The sequence below is a fragment of the Thermobia domestica genome, chromosome 1 (genome assembly GCF_964235325.1).
Source record: "Thermobia domestica chromosome 1, izTheDome1.hap1.1, whole genome shotgun sequence".
Taxonomy (NCBI): Eukaryota; Metazoa; Arthropoda; class Insecta; order Zygentoma; family Lepismatidae; genus Thermobia; species Thermobia domestica.
This window is the reverse complement of record NC_137454.1, coordinates 297139420-297156768: the sequence shown is the minus strand read 5'-3', so window position 1 is coordinate 297156768 and position 17349 is coordinate 297139420. Positions and strand designations below refer to the sequence as shown.

General features: G+C 38.3%; 1 protein-coding gene across 1 annotated transcript in view; it reads right to left on the bottom strand.

Annotated features, from left to right (window-relative positions):
- The window catches only part of Pen (karyopherin subunit alpha), an 89065-nt gene that overhangs the window by 45863 nt on the left and 25853 nt on the right, over positions 1-17349 (bottom strand). The window contains exons 3-4 of the mRNA XM_081726911.1: positions 10408-10573; positions 8137-8284 (exon numbers count right to left, since the gene is read on the bottom strand). Of these exons, the coding sequence (XP_081583037.1) occupies positions 8137-8284; positions 10408-10573 (314 nt within the window). The remainder of the gene's footprint in view (positions 1-8136; positions 8285-10407; positions 10574-17349) is intronic.

Sequence of the window (17349 nt, the reverse complement as noted above, 5' to 3'; positions counted from 1 at the left end):
TTCTAGCTGATCAAACTTATAATACTGAATGACGATGTAAAAGTCCGTTTTATACAGCTTCCGATTATTCGTGGATAAATTAATCTTTCTCACAATCTGTTGGTGCAACGATGTAAGATTCTTATCCAGAGAAAAATAATCAACCGATTATCTTATCCGATCTTAATCCTCGGTTGGTGCAACCGAGCATGGGAGTAGCAATTAAACTTAAATACACCATAATACACACAATATAACATCCAAGTTTCATTGAAATCCGTGATAGAATCGGAATAACAAAACTGTTAAGTACTACTCCTTGACTACGCATAGAGGGAATAAGGCGTTCTGTCAAGCCACACATGTCCAAAATGATTGTCGCATATCTATAACTGTCTTATAAGAATATAATTTGAAAATGATATTGCAGGGCACTTAATACTGTTACTATGTGTATAATCGGGAAATTTATATTTGTGGTAAATTTCATAGGGAAAGAAATACGAAAATTAGAATGAGTAAAACAAAATGTTGCTAAATGGAGAAGTTGTATTTTCGTTTTATTGTTCTTAATATTGTTTGATTTGAAATTTGCCACACATGTCTTTGCCGATTATACACATACTAACATTATAAGAAATACCGGGCGAATTCGTTATCAAATTATATTCCTAGAACATATTTATAGACAATCGACAATAATTTTGGACATGAGTGTACATTCCCAACTGCTATGTTTACTTCAACGCCAGTTGTCATAAGAAGTTCTTTGCGAATCTGAAGAACAAATCTAGAGTTATTGAAGTACTTTCTAAGCATCTGTCATCGGCTCGCACCAGTGTTTTTCAAGCCTCTGGAGATACAGATACCAGGTTGTGCGTACTGCAATACAACTATCAAAGAACCATATCCAGTATCAATTATTGAGGAAGATTGATCTTGTACTTTTGGCCTCTCAGCAAGTGGGGAAATAAAAATAACCAAGAAAGTTCTCTCGCTTTTTGTGGAGATCTGTTCAATTGGCCCTCACACCGTGATTGTATGTGAATGAAGATAACGTGAAGGTCAGTTGTTGGTGTATGTATATCCAACATTACCTAGTTGTGGCATTTCAGTTACACCGTGAACTTGAGTAAGGACAGTGAACATGGGACCTCCACAGAGCGTCATAAGGGTGTGTATGCTATAAGAGTTAAAACTGGGGTCAAACGCCCAGCACCCAGGCAGAAGATATTCCAGGCTTTGTTGAGGGTGTAGTGACTACGCGGACATGCAGTATGGTTTAACCAGTTTAAGGACGGTGACTAAACACTCGAAGACGCACCACGTGCCGGAAGACCAACACATGTACAAAATGATCTTCAGGCAGCAATTGAGGCGAACAAATGACCAGATATGTGAGGAACTGGGACTACAATTTAGTGTGAGTGGAGAAATCATTCGGCAGCTCCGCCATCAACTTGGAATGCACTACAAGTTGAGTCGATGGGTCCCACATGATTTGACTGGGCTAGAAGGAAACGCGAGGAGACACCTGCGGTTTTTGCTGTTTCGTCTGAGGAAGGAACCATTTCTGGACAGTGCGATGACATGTGATGAGAAGTGGGTCCTGTACAAGGCTCCACGGCGCAATCATTGGCTAGCATCTCATGAACAAGTTTCAAAACAGCCGAAACCAGCACTGCACCAGAAGAACATCCTGTGTTTGGTGGGCAGCTCGCATCAGGCATCGTACATCGGGAACTACTACCTGCTGGTCAGAGGATCAGTGCAACTGTACTGTCGCCAGTTGAGCAGTGTTAAAGAAAGAAAAAACTATCCAGCACTTCTGAATCGATAAGGGGTCCTCCTGTTACAGGACAACTAAGCCCCACGGTGGCTAGGATGATCCAGGAACCATTCTACGCCTTGGATGGGAAACACTTTCATCTGCCATACTCCACGGATATTGCACTGTCCGATTATCACCTGTTCCATTCTTTGGACAATCACATTACGGGACGCCAGTTCAAATCCCTAGTAGAGGGGAAAAAACACTTGATACCTTCTTCGCTTCACGACCCACCAACTTCTACCGCGATGGAATCCATTGTCTTCCAAAACGTTGTCAGAAGGTCGTCGATGCTGATGGGGACTGATATTCCAGGTACGTCTTGAAAGATATATCAATGTTCGAAGGTGGTAGGTGAAGAATTTTCTTAGTTACCTTTATAGATGTTACATTCAGTAAACCTGGCAGGGGAAAAGTCCCTTCTAAAGTATTCAGATCAAGAAAATTACAAGAGAATCTTTGAAACATGAAGACACATTTAATATTTTTATATGCTATCACAGGTGCGATACATCAGCTCCTTACCGCCAAGGAAAGTAAAAGGCATACCATTTGCTGAAGAAACTCGAAAGACCTACAAGAACAAGTCTATTTTCAACGATGAGAATGAGACACCTGAATCCGTCACTGCTACAGTTGAATTGTTTCTTCTTTGTACTGTACTTAAAGGTCATTTGATTACCTTAGATTGGCTGCGTTATCGAGCATTCATGAAAGCTATTGCGAAATATCCCGTCACCATTGAGATTCAGTTGGAAGCTTGCCACCTACTAGTGCAGCAGCCCATCAGCACTTATTCTGGGTTTACCATCAGTTACAACTTTGGAAGGGTAACAAGCTACCCCCTACTCCCTGGGGATCGCAGAGGATTGAAACGTGTTAGGAACCAAGCATGACAGTGAAAGCTCCACTGTATATTGTAGCTGCAAGATGGGATGCGAACGCGTATTTTAGTGGAGAAAGAAAGAAAGAAAAAAAAACTGATATGTACCTCCTTATGTGTACATTGTAATGGCAGTGGTTGCATCATTTTCTATTATGAGGAAATCAGTTCCGATGAAATTACGAACGTGGACACTACTGAAACGTAATCGTTATTGAGAATCCAGACTGCATTTAGAAACACTGTACTAAAAAAGGCATACTGTTAACGAATTCTGCAATTATGATTGCCTTTCACTTTGGATACATGAAAACATTGTAAAAGCCTCTTTAATTGGAACTATTGTAGAATGCACGTTATCAGAAGTTTTACTCTTGTCAAGTGTTACTAATGATAAATTAGAGAATTTGGTGATTTTTAGATAATTTGCCTAAGATTAATGGTAAACTCGCTTCCGATAGAACCCCGCTACACCAGTTGTATAAATATTTATTTCTTTTCTATCATTATGATCGCAGTGAAACTTGGAAGCTATATTTTCGGTATGTTGTATTTAATGTAGGTTTAATTGCTACTCTCAGACGAAATTGTCAACTTAAGAGAAAGTAATGGAAAGAAGGGAAAGTTTCAGGATTAAAAAAATCCTCCGTTACTTCTCCCATTTCTAGTACACTGGTGAGTGTGTAAGCGTAGTCCTTTGTTATTTAAAGTAAAAATAACATCAATAGTGCAAATACAACGTGAGTTATGGCTATTCAAGTGAGAAGCAGTTATTACCTTCAACATAACGGTTCCAATATGGCGGCCAAACCAGTCACCGGATATTTCATGACTTAATATCTTATATACACCTTTCCCAAGATATGTGCAAAATTTCAGCTTGTTACTTTTTTCTGCGTCAATGTATAAGAAAACTAATCAGAAGGGAAATTTTGGTCATTTTTAAAAAGAAATCCCTCCGTTACTTCCCACATGTGCAGTAAACTGGTAAAAGTTATGTATAGTCTATAAGCCTGATCCTTTGTTATTCGAATGAAGTAAAAATAACAGCAATAGTGCAAATACAACATGAGTTATAGCTGTTAAAGTGAGAAACAGTTATTACCTTTAAAAATCACTATTTGGCGGTCATTTTCCAATATGGAGGCCAAACCCGTCAGATTTTTTAGGACTTAGTATGTTATATATACACCTTCCCGAAGAATGTGCAAAATTTCAGCTTATGATTTTTTTCCGGGTTAATGACATATTGACTGGACTATAGTGGGATACATAAGTGACCAACGTTAACAACCGGTAATTGTTTATTACGGCCGGTTTGAATATTACCTCCGTAATCGAACTATTTCCAACTTTTGACCCCACATGCTGAACACATGTGATAGTGATCCATGAAGTAATCGAGATTGTAGTCTTGCGGAGAAAACTGATACACGGACAGGGGAGATTTATGACGCAAGTTTGATAAAACAATCTCTTCAACAAGTTTTGTCTCTAAGTATAGTACTTTTGCCTACAAAATAAGTTTGCCTGTTTCATTTCTCGTGAACACTTAAATTCTACAGGGGGAGTTACCCATGCCGGGGATGAAAATTTTCTTGAAGGGAGCATATACTTTTGTCAGGGTTAAATGCCTAGCATTCCCTCGTGAATAAGTACACTAAGAAGAACAAACGCTTTAACCCACTTCAGTAACAATTTGTAGCATCTAATACCCTTATGTGAAGATATGTGTATTTGAACACACAATGAAGCATTTTATTTCGGAATTTGGTACATTTTATTTTAAAATTCAATGCAGTAAAAAGCATCGTTTATTTAAAGTTTAATAACTTTTCGATTTTTTTTTCTAAGTTCATTTACTTTTCTTACAAGGAAGTTTTCTTGCTGTTTGTTAATTCTTTCAACACATGTAATTTCTTAAAAAAGACAGTGTTTCTCTGTCAGCATTCCAATCATCACCTCACCTTTGGTTAATCTATGGAGCACGCATTTTTCATCGAAACTGAAGAAATCAACGACCCAGGATATTAACCCGGAAGGGACATCGAACAAAACCATTGAGAGACTTTTGGGAAGTAGTAGTCCGGTTTAGATGAGAGACGAGTCAACATGTAGGAGCACGAGCTACAATTCTGAGTTACGAGAAGTTTACCTTGCTCTAACCTAGAGAGCACTTTGTTATAACTATTAGCTACGATGGATAATTCATTAAAGAGTAATTTCGATTTTGATTAAATTTGCTGTCTTCGCAACGTTAGTTTTCCTGCCCGGGTTTCGTAGAACCTTAATTCACTACCATCTGGACGCCCAGCTGACCAGAGGATGGACGGACATCAATCCACAGGAAGAATCGCCGAGAAGGAAACACCGAGATTTACAAGTAAATGCGAGTAGATTAACCAATCCTAAAAGTTACTCCCTTCTCACCCTTTTCAACCCCTTTGACATCAATCTGTTTCTCTTGTATATGCTCAATTTTATTTGTACGCAACCCAGGTCAGATCCTGTACTTTATGCTCTACCAAATTCAATATTTACAAAATCCTGGGTGCAACTTGTCATCTCTAACATCCCCAGTTACACCATTAATTAGTGCGTTATCTGAGCTTTCAGACTGACAAGGGGCGACTGCACACTTAGAAAAAAATGCTGATTATTCATTTCCTTGGCATTTCAGAAATCGTAGATTCAAATGGGAAACAGCGACTTTCTAAAGCATGACTTCTATTTAAAAAAACCTAACAGAAGTTTAAAATTCTAAATAAAAGCTGCCAGTGGGATTCCAACCAGGTTCAAAAGTGTTTCCAACAACTAAACCATGCACAGCTATCGACACACACACTGTTGAACTATCTTTCAGTGTATTGGTAGCAAGGGAAATCCCTAATTTTTTTTTCTTTGGGTTAAAAGTGAGTTTTCTTTAAATACTGCATTTGCCAAGGCACGATTTTGCTCGAACATTGCAATAAGTAATGGAATAGGACCTGAATATTTCAAACAGCAAACAAGATTTGTTGGGAATGCTTCACTATTTTTTATGACTTCCCCTCTATTATTTCGAGTGCGTTGCCGCCAAACTCAATTTTAACGCACAAAGTTCAGTCGTGCATTTATATTTCGGGGAAGTGTATATAATACTCGCTGCGGTATATTAACGTATCTTTACAGAAAAAAAAAGCAGCATTACGTAATTCATTTCACTTCTGCAAATGCTTTATTTCCTCGTCAGCATTGCGCATATCTTCTATTATATTAGTCTTATTTTCAAGCCGGTTCAAAATAATCTATTTTCCTATCTTCAACTTTTTTCTTTCCTCTCGTCATTAATTTGCTGCTTCCGCAAAACTAATACGATCACTTCATGCATAATGAAGCAAATTTCCATATGTTCCTCAAGGATACCCGAAGCAGCTACTAATTCGTACGCAAGTGAGTTCTACTAAAATTTGTTCTTTTACATTATCTGCTACACACTCGGCACTGACTTAAGATTCTCTTTTTAGATTTGATTTTTTAATAAGAGAAAATCAAACACATTCTAACATCTTTAGTATCCAAATTCCTTAGCTGAAAGCCATCCGAATACGAACTAGTTCAAGAATACTAATTAAGCTGTTTTGAAATTTGGATTCGAACTGAACGCTGAAATGGATCAGAACTGCCTGTTCCATTGCCATCCAAAATTATTTTCAACTAACTCGGCTAAAACAGACTTCATGTGATTCCCTTTAACATTCTGCAGAAACATGAAGATCCAAAGAAACTTTTGTAGGCACCTGCAACTCAGGCGAAAATTATTGGTTGACAATATGTGTAGCAAAAACCAAGGGCAATGTTTTTCACAGGAAAATTTTATTTTCCACATGAACTCGTATCCATGGACTCGAACTAAAAACTATTGGTTTTATAAACGAATCCTGCATTATCTATTAATCGCGTCCGATAAAGTGTTGTAAAGAAGTGGACAAAGGCTAGTAAAATTCAGTAATATGTTGAATTTTTTTTTTTATCCTCGCATATCAACGTGTGTAGCCCTCGAACGGACAACATCCAGTTCGTATTCAATTTCTTTCCATGTACGCTCCAGAATTCCACAGCTACATGTACAAATGCATTCTGAATGCATGTCTTCAAGTCTTGTAGTTCTGTAACCTTGATTCGGTTGTGCCTGATCCTTTACAAAACCCCATAAGAAATTACTGGTGAGGTTAGGTATGGTCGTAACAACCACCGAATCGGACCATCTCGTCCAATCCACTTATCCGGAAACTTTCCATCCAGAAATTTAAGACATTCCAGGATCAGTGAAGGTGATGCCACATCCTGGAATATGAGGTCAGGTTGCAGGTGTTTCAATTGTAGCACAAACTCGTGCAACGTGTTTAGGTAAACATCACTGTTGACGGTAAACTCGCTAAAAACAAGAACGGGCCAATGATGCAACAGAATAACTGTGCACCATACTGACTTTGGGACTGTCTTTCCATTTCATGGGTACCATGAAGACCCTATAATCTCCATACACGAACGTTATGATTATTCAGTTTGCCGGATACATGAAAAATTGGTTCATCGGAGAAAATTTTTTCCAAAGTCATTGTCTGCGTCACTCTTAGCTAGCATTTCCACTACAAACTGTTGCGATAAGGTAGGTTTGCAGGCTTTAGTGCCTAAAGCAGCTGCACCTTGTAAACAAAGAACCTCTTGTGCAAAACTGCATTGACGATCGTGGCATTTCCAACACTGGCCGCCTTGCACACTGATTTTCTTGGAATCCTTGCAAATGCCTGACGTACCTTGTCCACGTTTGCGTCTGAAACAGATGGGCCACCTGCTCCCTGTTTATGGCAATCTACCTCAGTATGCCAAGCCCGAAAGTTTCGTTGCACTTGGCTATCGGGCCGTCTCTTATGAACCAGGCTACACACAGCTTTCTCCTTCAGTAACGTAACCAGGGGCAGGAGGGCAAACGGAACTTATGTCCTGAACGCCGGATTGGGCAAATATTTGGGGGAGCTGTTTGGTTTGGTTGGTCAGGGGGGCGCTAAGGCGAGTTCTTGCCCCAGATGACACCTAGCGTATTGTCGTCGCTGTTCTCCTGTGGCGTCCACATTGTTAAATCTGCTTCTAATTTATTTATATCGTACTTTATAAAAAATGATTAGCTACAGAGTAAGATTTTAGATCAAGTAACTTTTTATGAATCAAATTTTAATTCAAGTGCTACCACTCAAATTGGTTATTTCTGAATTTTTAGAACACTTCAGATGCTTCCTTCTGCGTTGCAAGTGATAAACAGGATTTCACTTAAATGTGCATATAATTCCTTTCAGGGTTACAATTTGTAGCAACTTTGCAGTTCTTAATCCGATTTTAACGCTTCCGGTACGACTTATTATATTAAGCATATATCTATCAGGAAATATTTATAAGTACTCACCAGTGAAAATAACCCAGAAACTCGACGCATCTAGGCACAATTCCCGATCTAATCATATCATCGATAGGAGGATTACGTTCTCTACTAAGAGTCTTTCTAGCAGCCTGTGTAGCATTTAGCTGAATGGTCAAATCATCAGAAGACATACCTGTTGAATAAATACCAAATTTCAGAAACTATTTCGAACACGATTAATCTATTATAAAACAATTACCATTAGTTAAACATTAGTTGAAGTACACACAAGACATTCTTCCATGCGATCCATCTTGAAGGAAATGCTAAACTATATTTTAATACCAGAGCTGAATTATTTAAATCACTTTTTTAAACTGAACACTATTTACATAATTTTTCTTTTGCAACTAGTGAACTACGGGGTTTTTCACACGAAATACTCAGTAGCAGTGCATTTCTTTCAATATATAACAATGGGCGGTCATACGATTCACAGAATTCACTTCACAATGATTGGACAAGAGAGTTATGGTAATCATAGTACATATTCTTCCTTAATCGGTAAAAAGACCAAAGTCAAATATGCTACAATTTTACAAATTAGGAAGATTTTTGCATTGTGTTGCAGAGCAGGATACAGTATATCGTTTATTTTTAAAGAAGTCTATTTATTATTATTATTATTATTATCGTAACTAGATATCAATGTATTTTGAATAACGACAATTTTAAGGCAAAACTCATCAGTATGAATTGTATATGATTATAAATATTTGACGAAGTTATGTGCACTCAGCATGACAAAATAATACATGTAAGTCTTTCAGTAGTAAGGTGCTCCTAATCGATAGCTTTTAATATATTTTTCATATTTTCATATTTACAGTATTAACAAATAGCTGAAATGTATATTCTTAGCATAAGGAAATTAGATTAATGGAGAAATATATGGAAGGTATGTTTCCATTTCTCTTACGATGTGTATTTGAATCGAAATAATGAAACAACTCTACTCAGTGCTATCTTCAAACAACCCTTTCAAACAGTACGACTGTTAAGAGGGGGACGGTATTTCTCGAAAACACTTATTGTACAAACTACTGACTGTAGACGTGATGCGGCATAGTATCGTCAAACTACTACTACCTAACCTGCTCTATCCAAATTTGCAGTTTTCAGATTTATGCAATGGCGTCGCAAGGGATTCCCGGACTTATGATGTAAATTGAGTGGACAAGAGCATGTAAAGGACGTCTCACTGTCTGGAAATAATACGAGGCAGGTCAGAACTCAGACCCAGATTTAAAGATGGCGGATGAGGTAAAACTCACTGCGTGGTTGCATACCTCCTCAAAAGGTGTGAGTAAAGACTTTGTACAAGAATTCACTGGAAAAATCACATCGGTACAATGTAAAAATACGTACAACACAAGCCGATAGGTAACTTTCGGGCGGCGATAGGATAGGAAAATTTCAACTGGACATGTCGGTAAGCGCAAAACTAAACTTGCATAACCATTGCTTATGGTTGCATATACCGGTATCCTATACCCAACTTCCCGCTATTTTCACTAATCGGGCGCAAAGCCAAAATGGAACACACGACTTGTTGGTTCCATGTTCAACAATGGAACATCAGATGTATCCAATATCTTATCCAGGGAGAGAGTGCTTCCTCTTTCTAGACTGTACCACTGCACTTCGTTGCAGGTGACGAGTTATTCGATGAGCCGTTTTCCAAAAATAGGATAGGGCAGGAAGGGTCCCCTATCGAGAGAATCGCAGTTCCCAAACCTCATTTTCTCTTGGGACACGAAAGCATCTGTATCAGATTAAAATCTACAACTTATTCCATCTCGCAATACATTCTGCCACGTGGACTTCACATCCTAAGACGGGTTAAACAGGACTGAAATTATGCATCCAGAAACTGCTTCATATTGAGTATCTCCTGCAGGATAGCATTCATTACAACACAGTTTGTCCAGTAATAAAAGTAACCCTAGGAAATCTCATCTTGAAATTACGAATGTACCAAAATTCTTGCCTATAAGTTTTTACACACACACATTTCTCTTCACCACTTACCGCTTTTCCTTCTACTTTCCTTCACTAAATTGCTTTCAACCTACTGTGACTACTCCAATTTAACCATTTGAAATTTGTTCTTTTCTTCCAGTCCCAATGAGACTTAATGAAAGCTTAGGTCTTTCACCCCACCCACCCCCCTTCCACTCGTTGTAGGATAGTGCTCTTACTATTCCGTGATAATTTTCTCACTATATTTATAAACAAACTTTACTGGAAACTTACCTTCAACTATTTCTTCTATAGACATTGTAACCGGAGATTTGTTACTTTCTTGTAATGGAGAATTTGGTTCGTCTTCACTGCAAATATTTCTACGTTTCAGAAGTTGATCATCTTTCCTTGCCTTCCGCAACTCAATGTTTGCTTCATTTCTCCTTCGTCTCATCTCCTTCATAAAGAAAAAAAAATATAGCAAACGTTTTCACCAAGAGTTATTCCTTCCTAAAAATAGTGTGCTCACATGAAAAATAAATCCAGTTATTTCGTCTACACTATGTTCCCCCCCGCCAGTATCCAAGAATTCAATAATAGCAAACTAGTTAATTTTAGATAGTACAGCACTACACACTTGCAAAATACTATCAACTGAACTTTATTCCACTTTCAAGACACTCCATGTACATAAATTTACCAGTCCATAAAACAAATTTTAATTTGTATGTTATGGTTTTCAAGCTTGTATAATATGCAGTCATGTATAGCAATAAAAAAAAATAAATATACGTATTACTTTATGCATATTGGAATAATATACTCCAATGATTCCAATGTCGATATTTACTTGCTGACATCTTTCTGGGCCACATTATCGTAAAATCTAATCTAGTTTTCTGTTTTACATATTAGCATACATTATATGAAAGCACTTAATTTCCAGATCTGTCCAATCACAAATTCACGAAATTAAAATTTGTGAAAAATTACTTTAATGTGCAAAACTTATGAAAGACTTCTTATACTGTACAACAAATTTGAAGTCCTGTTGTGTCTTTTAGTTGAAAAGATGACTAAATTACGTGTTGAATCTGTATGTAGTCAGTTTTCTCATACGTACTATTTATTGTGAGGTCATTTTGTTAGACTGGACAGGCATTTTACGTATACAAACAAGTCTATACAAATTTCTACGGAAATGATTTTTTTTTTTTTTTTTTTTTTTTTTTTTTTGTGAAGGAGTCTGATAGACAAGCAATATTGAGCAAGTACTCGGCTGTTCCATCGTACACTGAACCACTGTCCAAATGTTGCAATGTCCTGGTGGTACAGTTCCTCATGTCCATTACTAACGTCCCCTAAATTATTTTGGAAAGTATGTCAATCCAAAACGGGTAATTTCAGAAACCTGTGCCATCTCATGGTTTGGAAGCACTGCATTTATCATTAACAAGTTTCAATTACTGTTTACCTGTTACAAAACAATTCCTCCAGTCTCTTAAAAAGTAAGATTAAAAGTTTGTATTGTTCGAAACGTGCTGACATTTTTCTCCAAGACCACTCCTGAAGTCTAGAATAAGATTCTCACTATTCTTTTCGATAGATTGAAGGTGGCTCGTGCTAAATCGTTTAACTATTCTTGTTATGAGATATAGTGCACATGAGGAAGACAGTGGCTCGACGTTCTCGTTGTCAGAACTGCCTTCTACATCAAAAGTTAGAATTTTCGTGAGCCTTCGCACAGGTACAGATGGTGATCAAAAAAATGGAAATACCTGTAGTTGGCAACACGTCAGATGTATGGGTTGGCAGTGGTGTGGCGCCCGCAGCGCCGGACCGCTGGTGGTGGTGTGTTAGGTCGGTCTCCATACTACGTCAGGCGCAGTGGAACAGCAGTGTCCAGTGGCTGCAGCAGACGGAGGTAGTGTAAAATGGGAGACCTCTCAGATTTTCAAAGAGGGCAAATTGTTGGTGCGCGGTTATGTGGAGTGAGTGTGACGGCAGTGGCTACTGTGTTAGGTGTGTCGCGTGGGACAGTGTCGAAGGTGGTGATGGCCTACACAACACACGGGAAAACCACATCGGGGAAGCGGAACAGTGGGCGGAAGAAAATCATGAGTGACAGGTCACGCCGAGTATTAAAGCGCATTGTCACGCAGAACCGTCGTGCCACTGCGGAGCAAGTGACGGAGGAACTCAATCAGCACTTTCCCCACCCTGTTTCGACAATCACAGTCCACCGCGAATTACATGATATGAACTTACGGGGTCGTGTTGCACGGCCAAACCGCTCATCAGGGACCATAACGCTTTCGCACGCCGCAAATGGTGCCGCGACCATGTAACTTGAACCGTTGAGGACTGGAAACGTGTGATATGGTCGGATGAGTCACCCTTCACCCTATTCCCAACCACGGGCCGTGTTTATGTGTGGAGAACGCCCAAAGAAGCTTATGATCTGCAGTGTCTCCGCCCGGCACAGTGGTGGCGGCCCTGTGATGCTGTGGACCGCAATATCATGGTTTTCATTGGGTCCTGTGGTCACACTTAGTGGACGAATCACTGCCAACGATTATGTCGCAATTTTAGGAGACCACTTGCATCCTATGGTCCGGATATTGTTCCCGGACAATGACGTCATCTTCCAGGATGATAATGCACCCATTCACACAGCTGGCGTTGTTGCAGCGTGGTTTGAGGAACATCGGGATAAAGTTCAACACCTCCCCTGGCCCTCCCAATCCCCAGATCTCAACATAATTGAACATTTGTGGTCCGTCTTGGAAACACGACTCCGGCGACGATTTCCACCTCCATCCTCTCTCACAGAACTGGCCGATGCTCTGCACGAGGAATGGTGTAAAATTCCACTTGCTACCATTCACGACCTCTATGCCTCCATCCCACGTCGCATCAAGGCTATTCTAAAGGCGAAAGGTGGCCCGACACCATATTAATCTGGTAAGTTGCAATTTCGTTCAGGTGTTTCCATCTTTCTGATCACCATCTGTATATCTTCATAATGGGGCACTGGATGCATTGCTGATTTCAAATTAGGATATTGGGGTGTGATGTTTCGATTTTGACGAGAAGCCCTTTGCATGTCAAAAGCCCCGGTCATCTATGTGGTCAGGTCCCTCCCAAACTGATACCGCAAAGTTTAATCGAATTAATTTTCCACGCATCCAGTTTCGCACGTTCCTGGAACAAGAATTACATCAGATGTGTGGCACCCACTCTTTACCTTGATTTATTCGCCATCCAAAATACAGTTAGAGTGCTCTTTGATAACATGGGTAAGGTTAATTCTTTGACTCAATATCAGTTCACCACTAACAAAACAAATCAGGGTTATCGTTACACTGAATACATTCTGATACACTGAATAGTGGACTTTTTGTACCTCACTGGCAGAAACCCAATACACGATAACACTTTACAAACATCTGCAATTGCAAAGCACAACCTTCATGTGGCACAGTGCAAAACAGATTGCAGCGCCTATTCATCAGTGGTGCCTGTACAGTGATAGTAATGTAACATTCATCACTACATGATTTAGCGTAATGTTTATTTTTATAACAATACTGAACTGATAGCGATATCACTTATCAAGTGCTAGAAAGAAACCTAAAAACGAATTCACAGTTGTTTCTTACGTAAGACAGGTAATCTATAAAGATTGTTTTCGGGAAAACTGTATACGATATGAAGAAACCAATCGCAGATTATATTTTATAGCTTTCGAAAATACATTAGAAAAACATTTTTAAGCACAGGACAAACTTCGTGTTGTGCAGTGTTACTCAGTTTCCATAATGATTCAAAGTTGCCAACTACTTAATTCTTTAGTAGTTTTTCACACTGGACATTTAAGAATATTTTCAGCAACTTCCATGGATTTCGGTACCTGCGCTTTCGTTTGCCTATATCTATAACGAAGTTCTTGAATATTTGCATAAGTATGTTATGGGGTTTGGCGTGGTTCAGCAAATACAAGTGTTCAATATAAACAATTAGAGCTCTAAGCACGACTAACCTACTGCATGCAGCTGCCGAAGGTTCAGACGGAACAATTAGGTTTTCCTAACTTTTAACAAGCGAATTTCAGTAATTAGATTTGGAAGTTCAGCGTTTCCGGCAAGAGTTTCTAAATCTTTATAGAAGTAGAAGATGCAAAATAAAACTGACCCTAAGGTATTGCGGCCCTGGAAGGTGTCAGTAGGAAGTATATACATCGAAAAGCTAGACACATGGAACTAATACGTGTAAGGTGAAGCACTAATTTTTCATACTTACATTTGTACCTTTAGATTTTAATCACTGGGAACCTATCAAGACTAAGATAAGTATTTCCTACCGCATCAGAGTTGTTAAAAATAGACAGCTCTACTAATGAACTGGTTCAAAGGCGCGTTAGGGATGGCCAATTCCGGAATTTTTACTTTCCGGAATCCGGAAAGTAAAATCGGAAAATTCCGGAATTCGGAAAAATTCCGGATTTCAGAAAAATTCCGGATTTCGGAAAAATTCCGGATTTCGGAAAAATTCCGGATTTCGGAAAAATTCCGGATTTCGGAAAAATTCCGGATTTCGGAAAAATTCCGGAATTCAGAAAAATTCCGGATTTCAGAAAAATTCCGGATTTCAGAAAAATTCCGGATTTCAGAAAAATTCCGGATTTTGGAAAAAATCCGGATTTCGGAAAAATTCCGGAATTCAGAAAAATTATTTTTTCTTTTTGTAATCCTAAGAATTTTGTTCAAATGCAAACGAACAAATTTCCTTTTTGTAATCCTAAGAATGTATGATGCAAGTTAAGCTGAAACTTACATCCTAAAGTATACACTACTCAATCTTCCCATGGTTAATGAGATGTAGTCCAAAAGTACGATGCACTCCTAATATTTAATTTTTGTTTTACTGTGATATTGTCCAGAGGTAATACATATATCACACTGAGATAAACAACTTGACAGAATGAAGATATCATACGTAGTTTTCCAGAAAATCGTGAGAAACGAATTTTTATGAAGTTAAAATATGCGTCGCTTGTTGCCAGTGTGATGCAATTGATAACTTTTATGCTGGAATAGTCTTATTATTATTATTATTATTATTATTATTAATCGTTTGTGTACTGTAAAAGAAAAATATGAACCGTTAAGTAGTAGATTTTATCTGTTGTTTTTTGATATCTTCTAACAGTAATAACAAACTGCTTGTAAATACGCAATGATTATCAAGGACAATGGCATATTAATGTAAGGACTACTCTGCAGACTAGCAATAAACAATAACAGATAAACAATAGTTCCAAAAAAAAGTAACTAACTTGGGCACGTCAGAATGTTCGCGAGAATATAGGGACCCATTGAGACTATACGTGGTGTAATTATTACTCAAAGGGCCGTACAATGGAGGCATTAACGTTAATGTTAATGGTACTAATGAGCACTTACTTGCTCTAACGGTTAACCTCATTTTTGAGATGATTCTTAGAAGTGGGCGTGTTGGCATGCAGTTAGAAGACATATCCATTATTTAAAAAGCACACGTTATCTGTGGAGTGCTAACGATTTGCGTCACTATCGAACACTAACATAGCACTAGCGACGTTTAAAGTCGAAATTGGAGTCTGACATAAGTGGCTTGTCAACTTCACGGACATTATATTTCCCTTGAATGCGAGAATTTTGCGCCCAGGAAATTTGCGCCCTACCACAAAAATAGGAAAAAATGCGCTCGCAATATATTTGCAATGGGATGTTTGCGCCCTACCGCAAAAAGAGGGGAAAATGCGCCGGCTATATATTTGCACTGGGATGTTAGCGCCCTACAATTCAACTTATTTTTGTACTGTGTAAAGTAACTTCCACTCACACTTGAACTAGGCTTTCCTCTCATCGTCTCAGTGAGTTACTCCATCCGTTATAATATTCCGAACAAATGAAAAAAAAAAAAAAAAAATACAATTTTAGTTCACTGAAGGGCAATCCATACAAATACAATTTTTCATTATACTACAAAATTTACAATAAAAGTATAAATGACTGATATATAATTATTTATTAATATAATCAAAGAGTATAATTTAATCTACAAAAGGCTGTTTGGCTCTACCCAGATATCTCTGTTCACAATCCTTGCGAGTTGTTTGGCTTTTTAGGACACAAAATATAGAAAAGAAAATGTAAAGTGAATTTAAAATCAGTTCAGTAATATTATCAAGAAAACTATGTACAGTGTGTTTACTTGCTGGAATTACACTTTAAACACACAATTGCGTTCAGTCGTTCTTTCAGAAAAAATGTTCCGGGGGGGCACACTTAGTATTCCGGAGGGGGTCACTGCTGGTACTATTCTATTTATTATTATATTATAGACGTATTATTTTGGTCTCCTCCGAGGGGGCACTTTGAGAGCTCTGGGGAGGCCAGTGTTCCCCCAAAATCATCTCTGGAAGAAGCAGTGATTGCGTTGATCCGTTGTGTTCTTTTGGCTTATATTGAAGTTTATTGTCCCCTTATATAGCCACAATGAAAATAAATCACAAATGGCATGGTTGTGGGGGGACGATTGTTTATGCTGTAATGTCAGCCCTTCCGAGCAAATGCGTAAGCTCGAATAGGTTCTTTTATTTCGCAGGACTCAAACTTCCCGGTGGAGGTACATTGCAGGCGCAATTTTCCTTGTTCTTGAGGTAGGGCGCAAATTTCCCAGACGCAAAATTCTCGACACCGTTCGAATGACCTCGGAAGACTATATCTTTTTAAATACTTTTTTATAATTTTTTACTCGAGATATCTTCATAGCTTCTTATTAAAATACTTACTAATATATCCTCATTTTATTGTCCTAACCAATCAATATGGGTATGTTGTCAGTAAAATATTTAGATTGATCGAGCCTCTGGTGTGTAACCACAGTATTTCATATCATCCCTCCATTAGAAATCTTGGCTAAACGAACCAATATATGTTGCCAATAAAATAATTTAGAATGATTGAGCCCCTGGTAAATAACCACAGTATTTCGTGACATACCCCCCCTTCCTATTACCATATTCTAGCTACGTGCCTGACTCAGCTAATTCTCTACATTCTTTACCAAGCACACATTTTCTAAAGCGGAAAATGCTCTCTAAATACCTAAGCTCATTATTTTCAGCAGATGCACAAATTGGGTAACATTCTATCTACATGAATGTTATATATGTCGATTACTGGA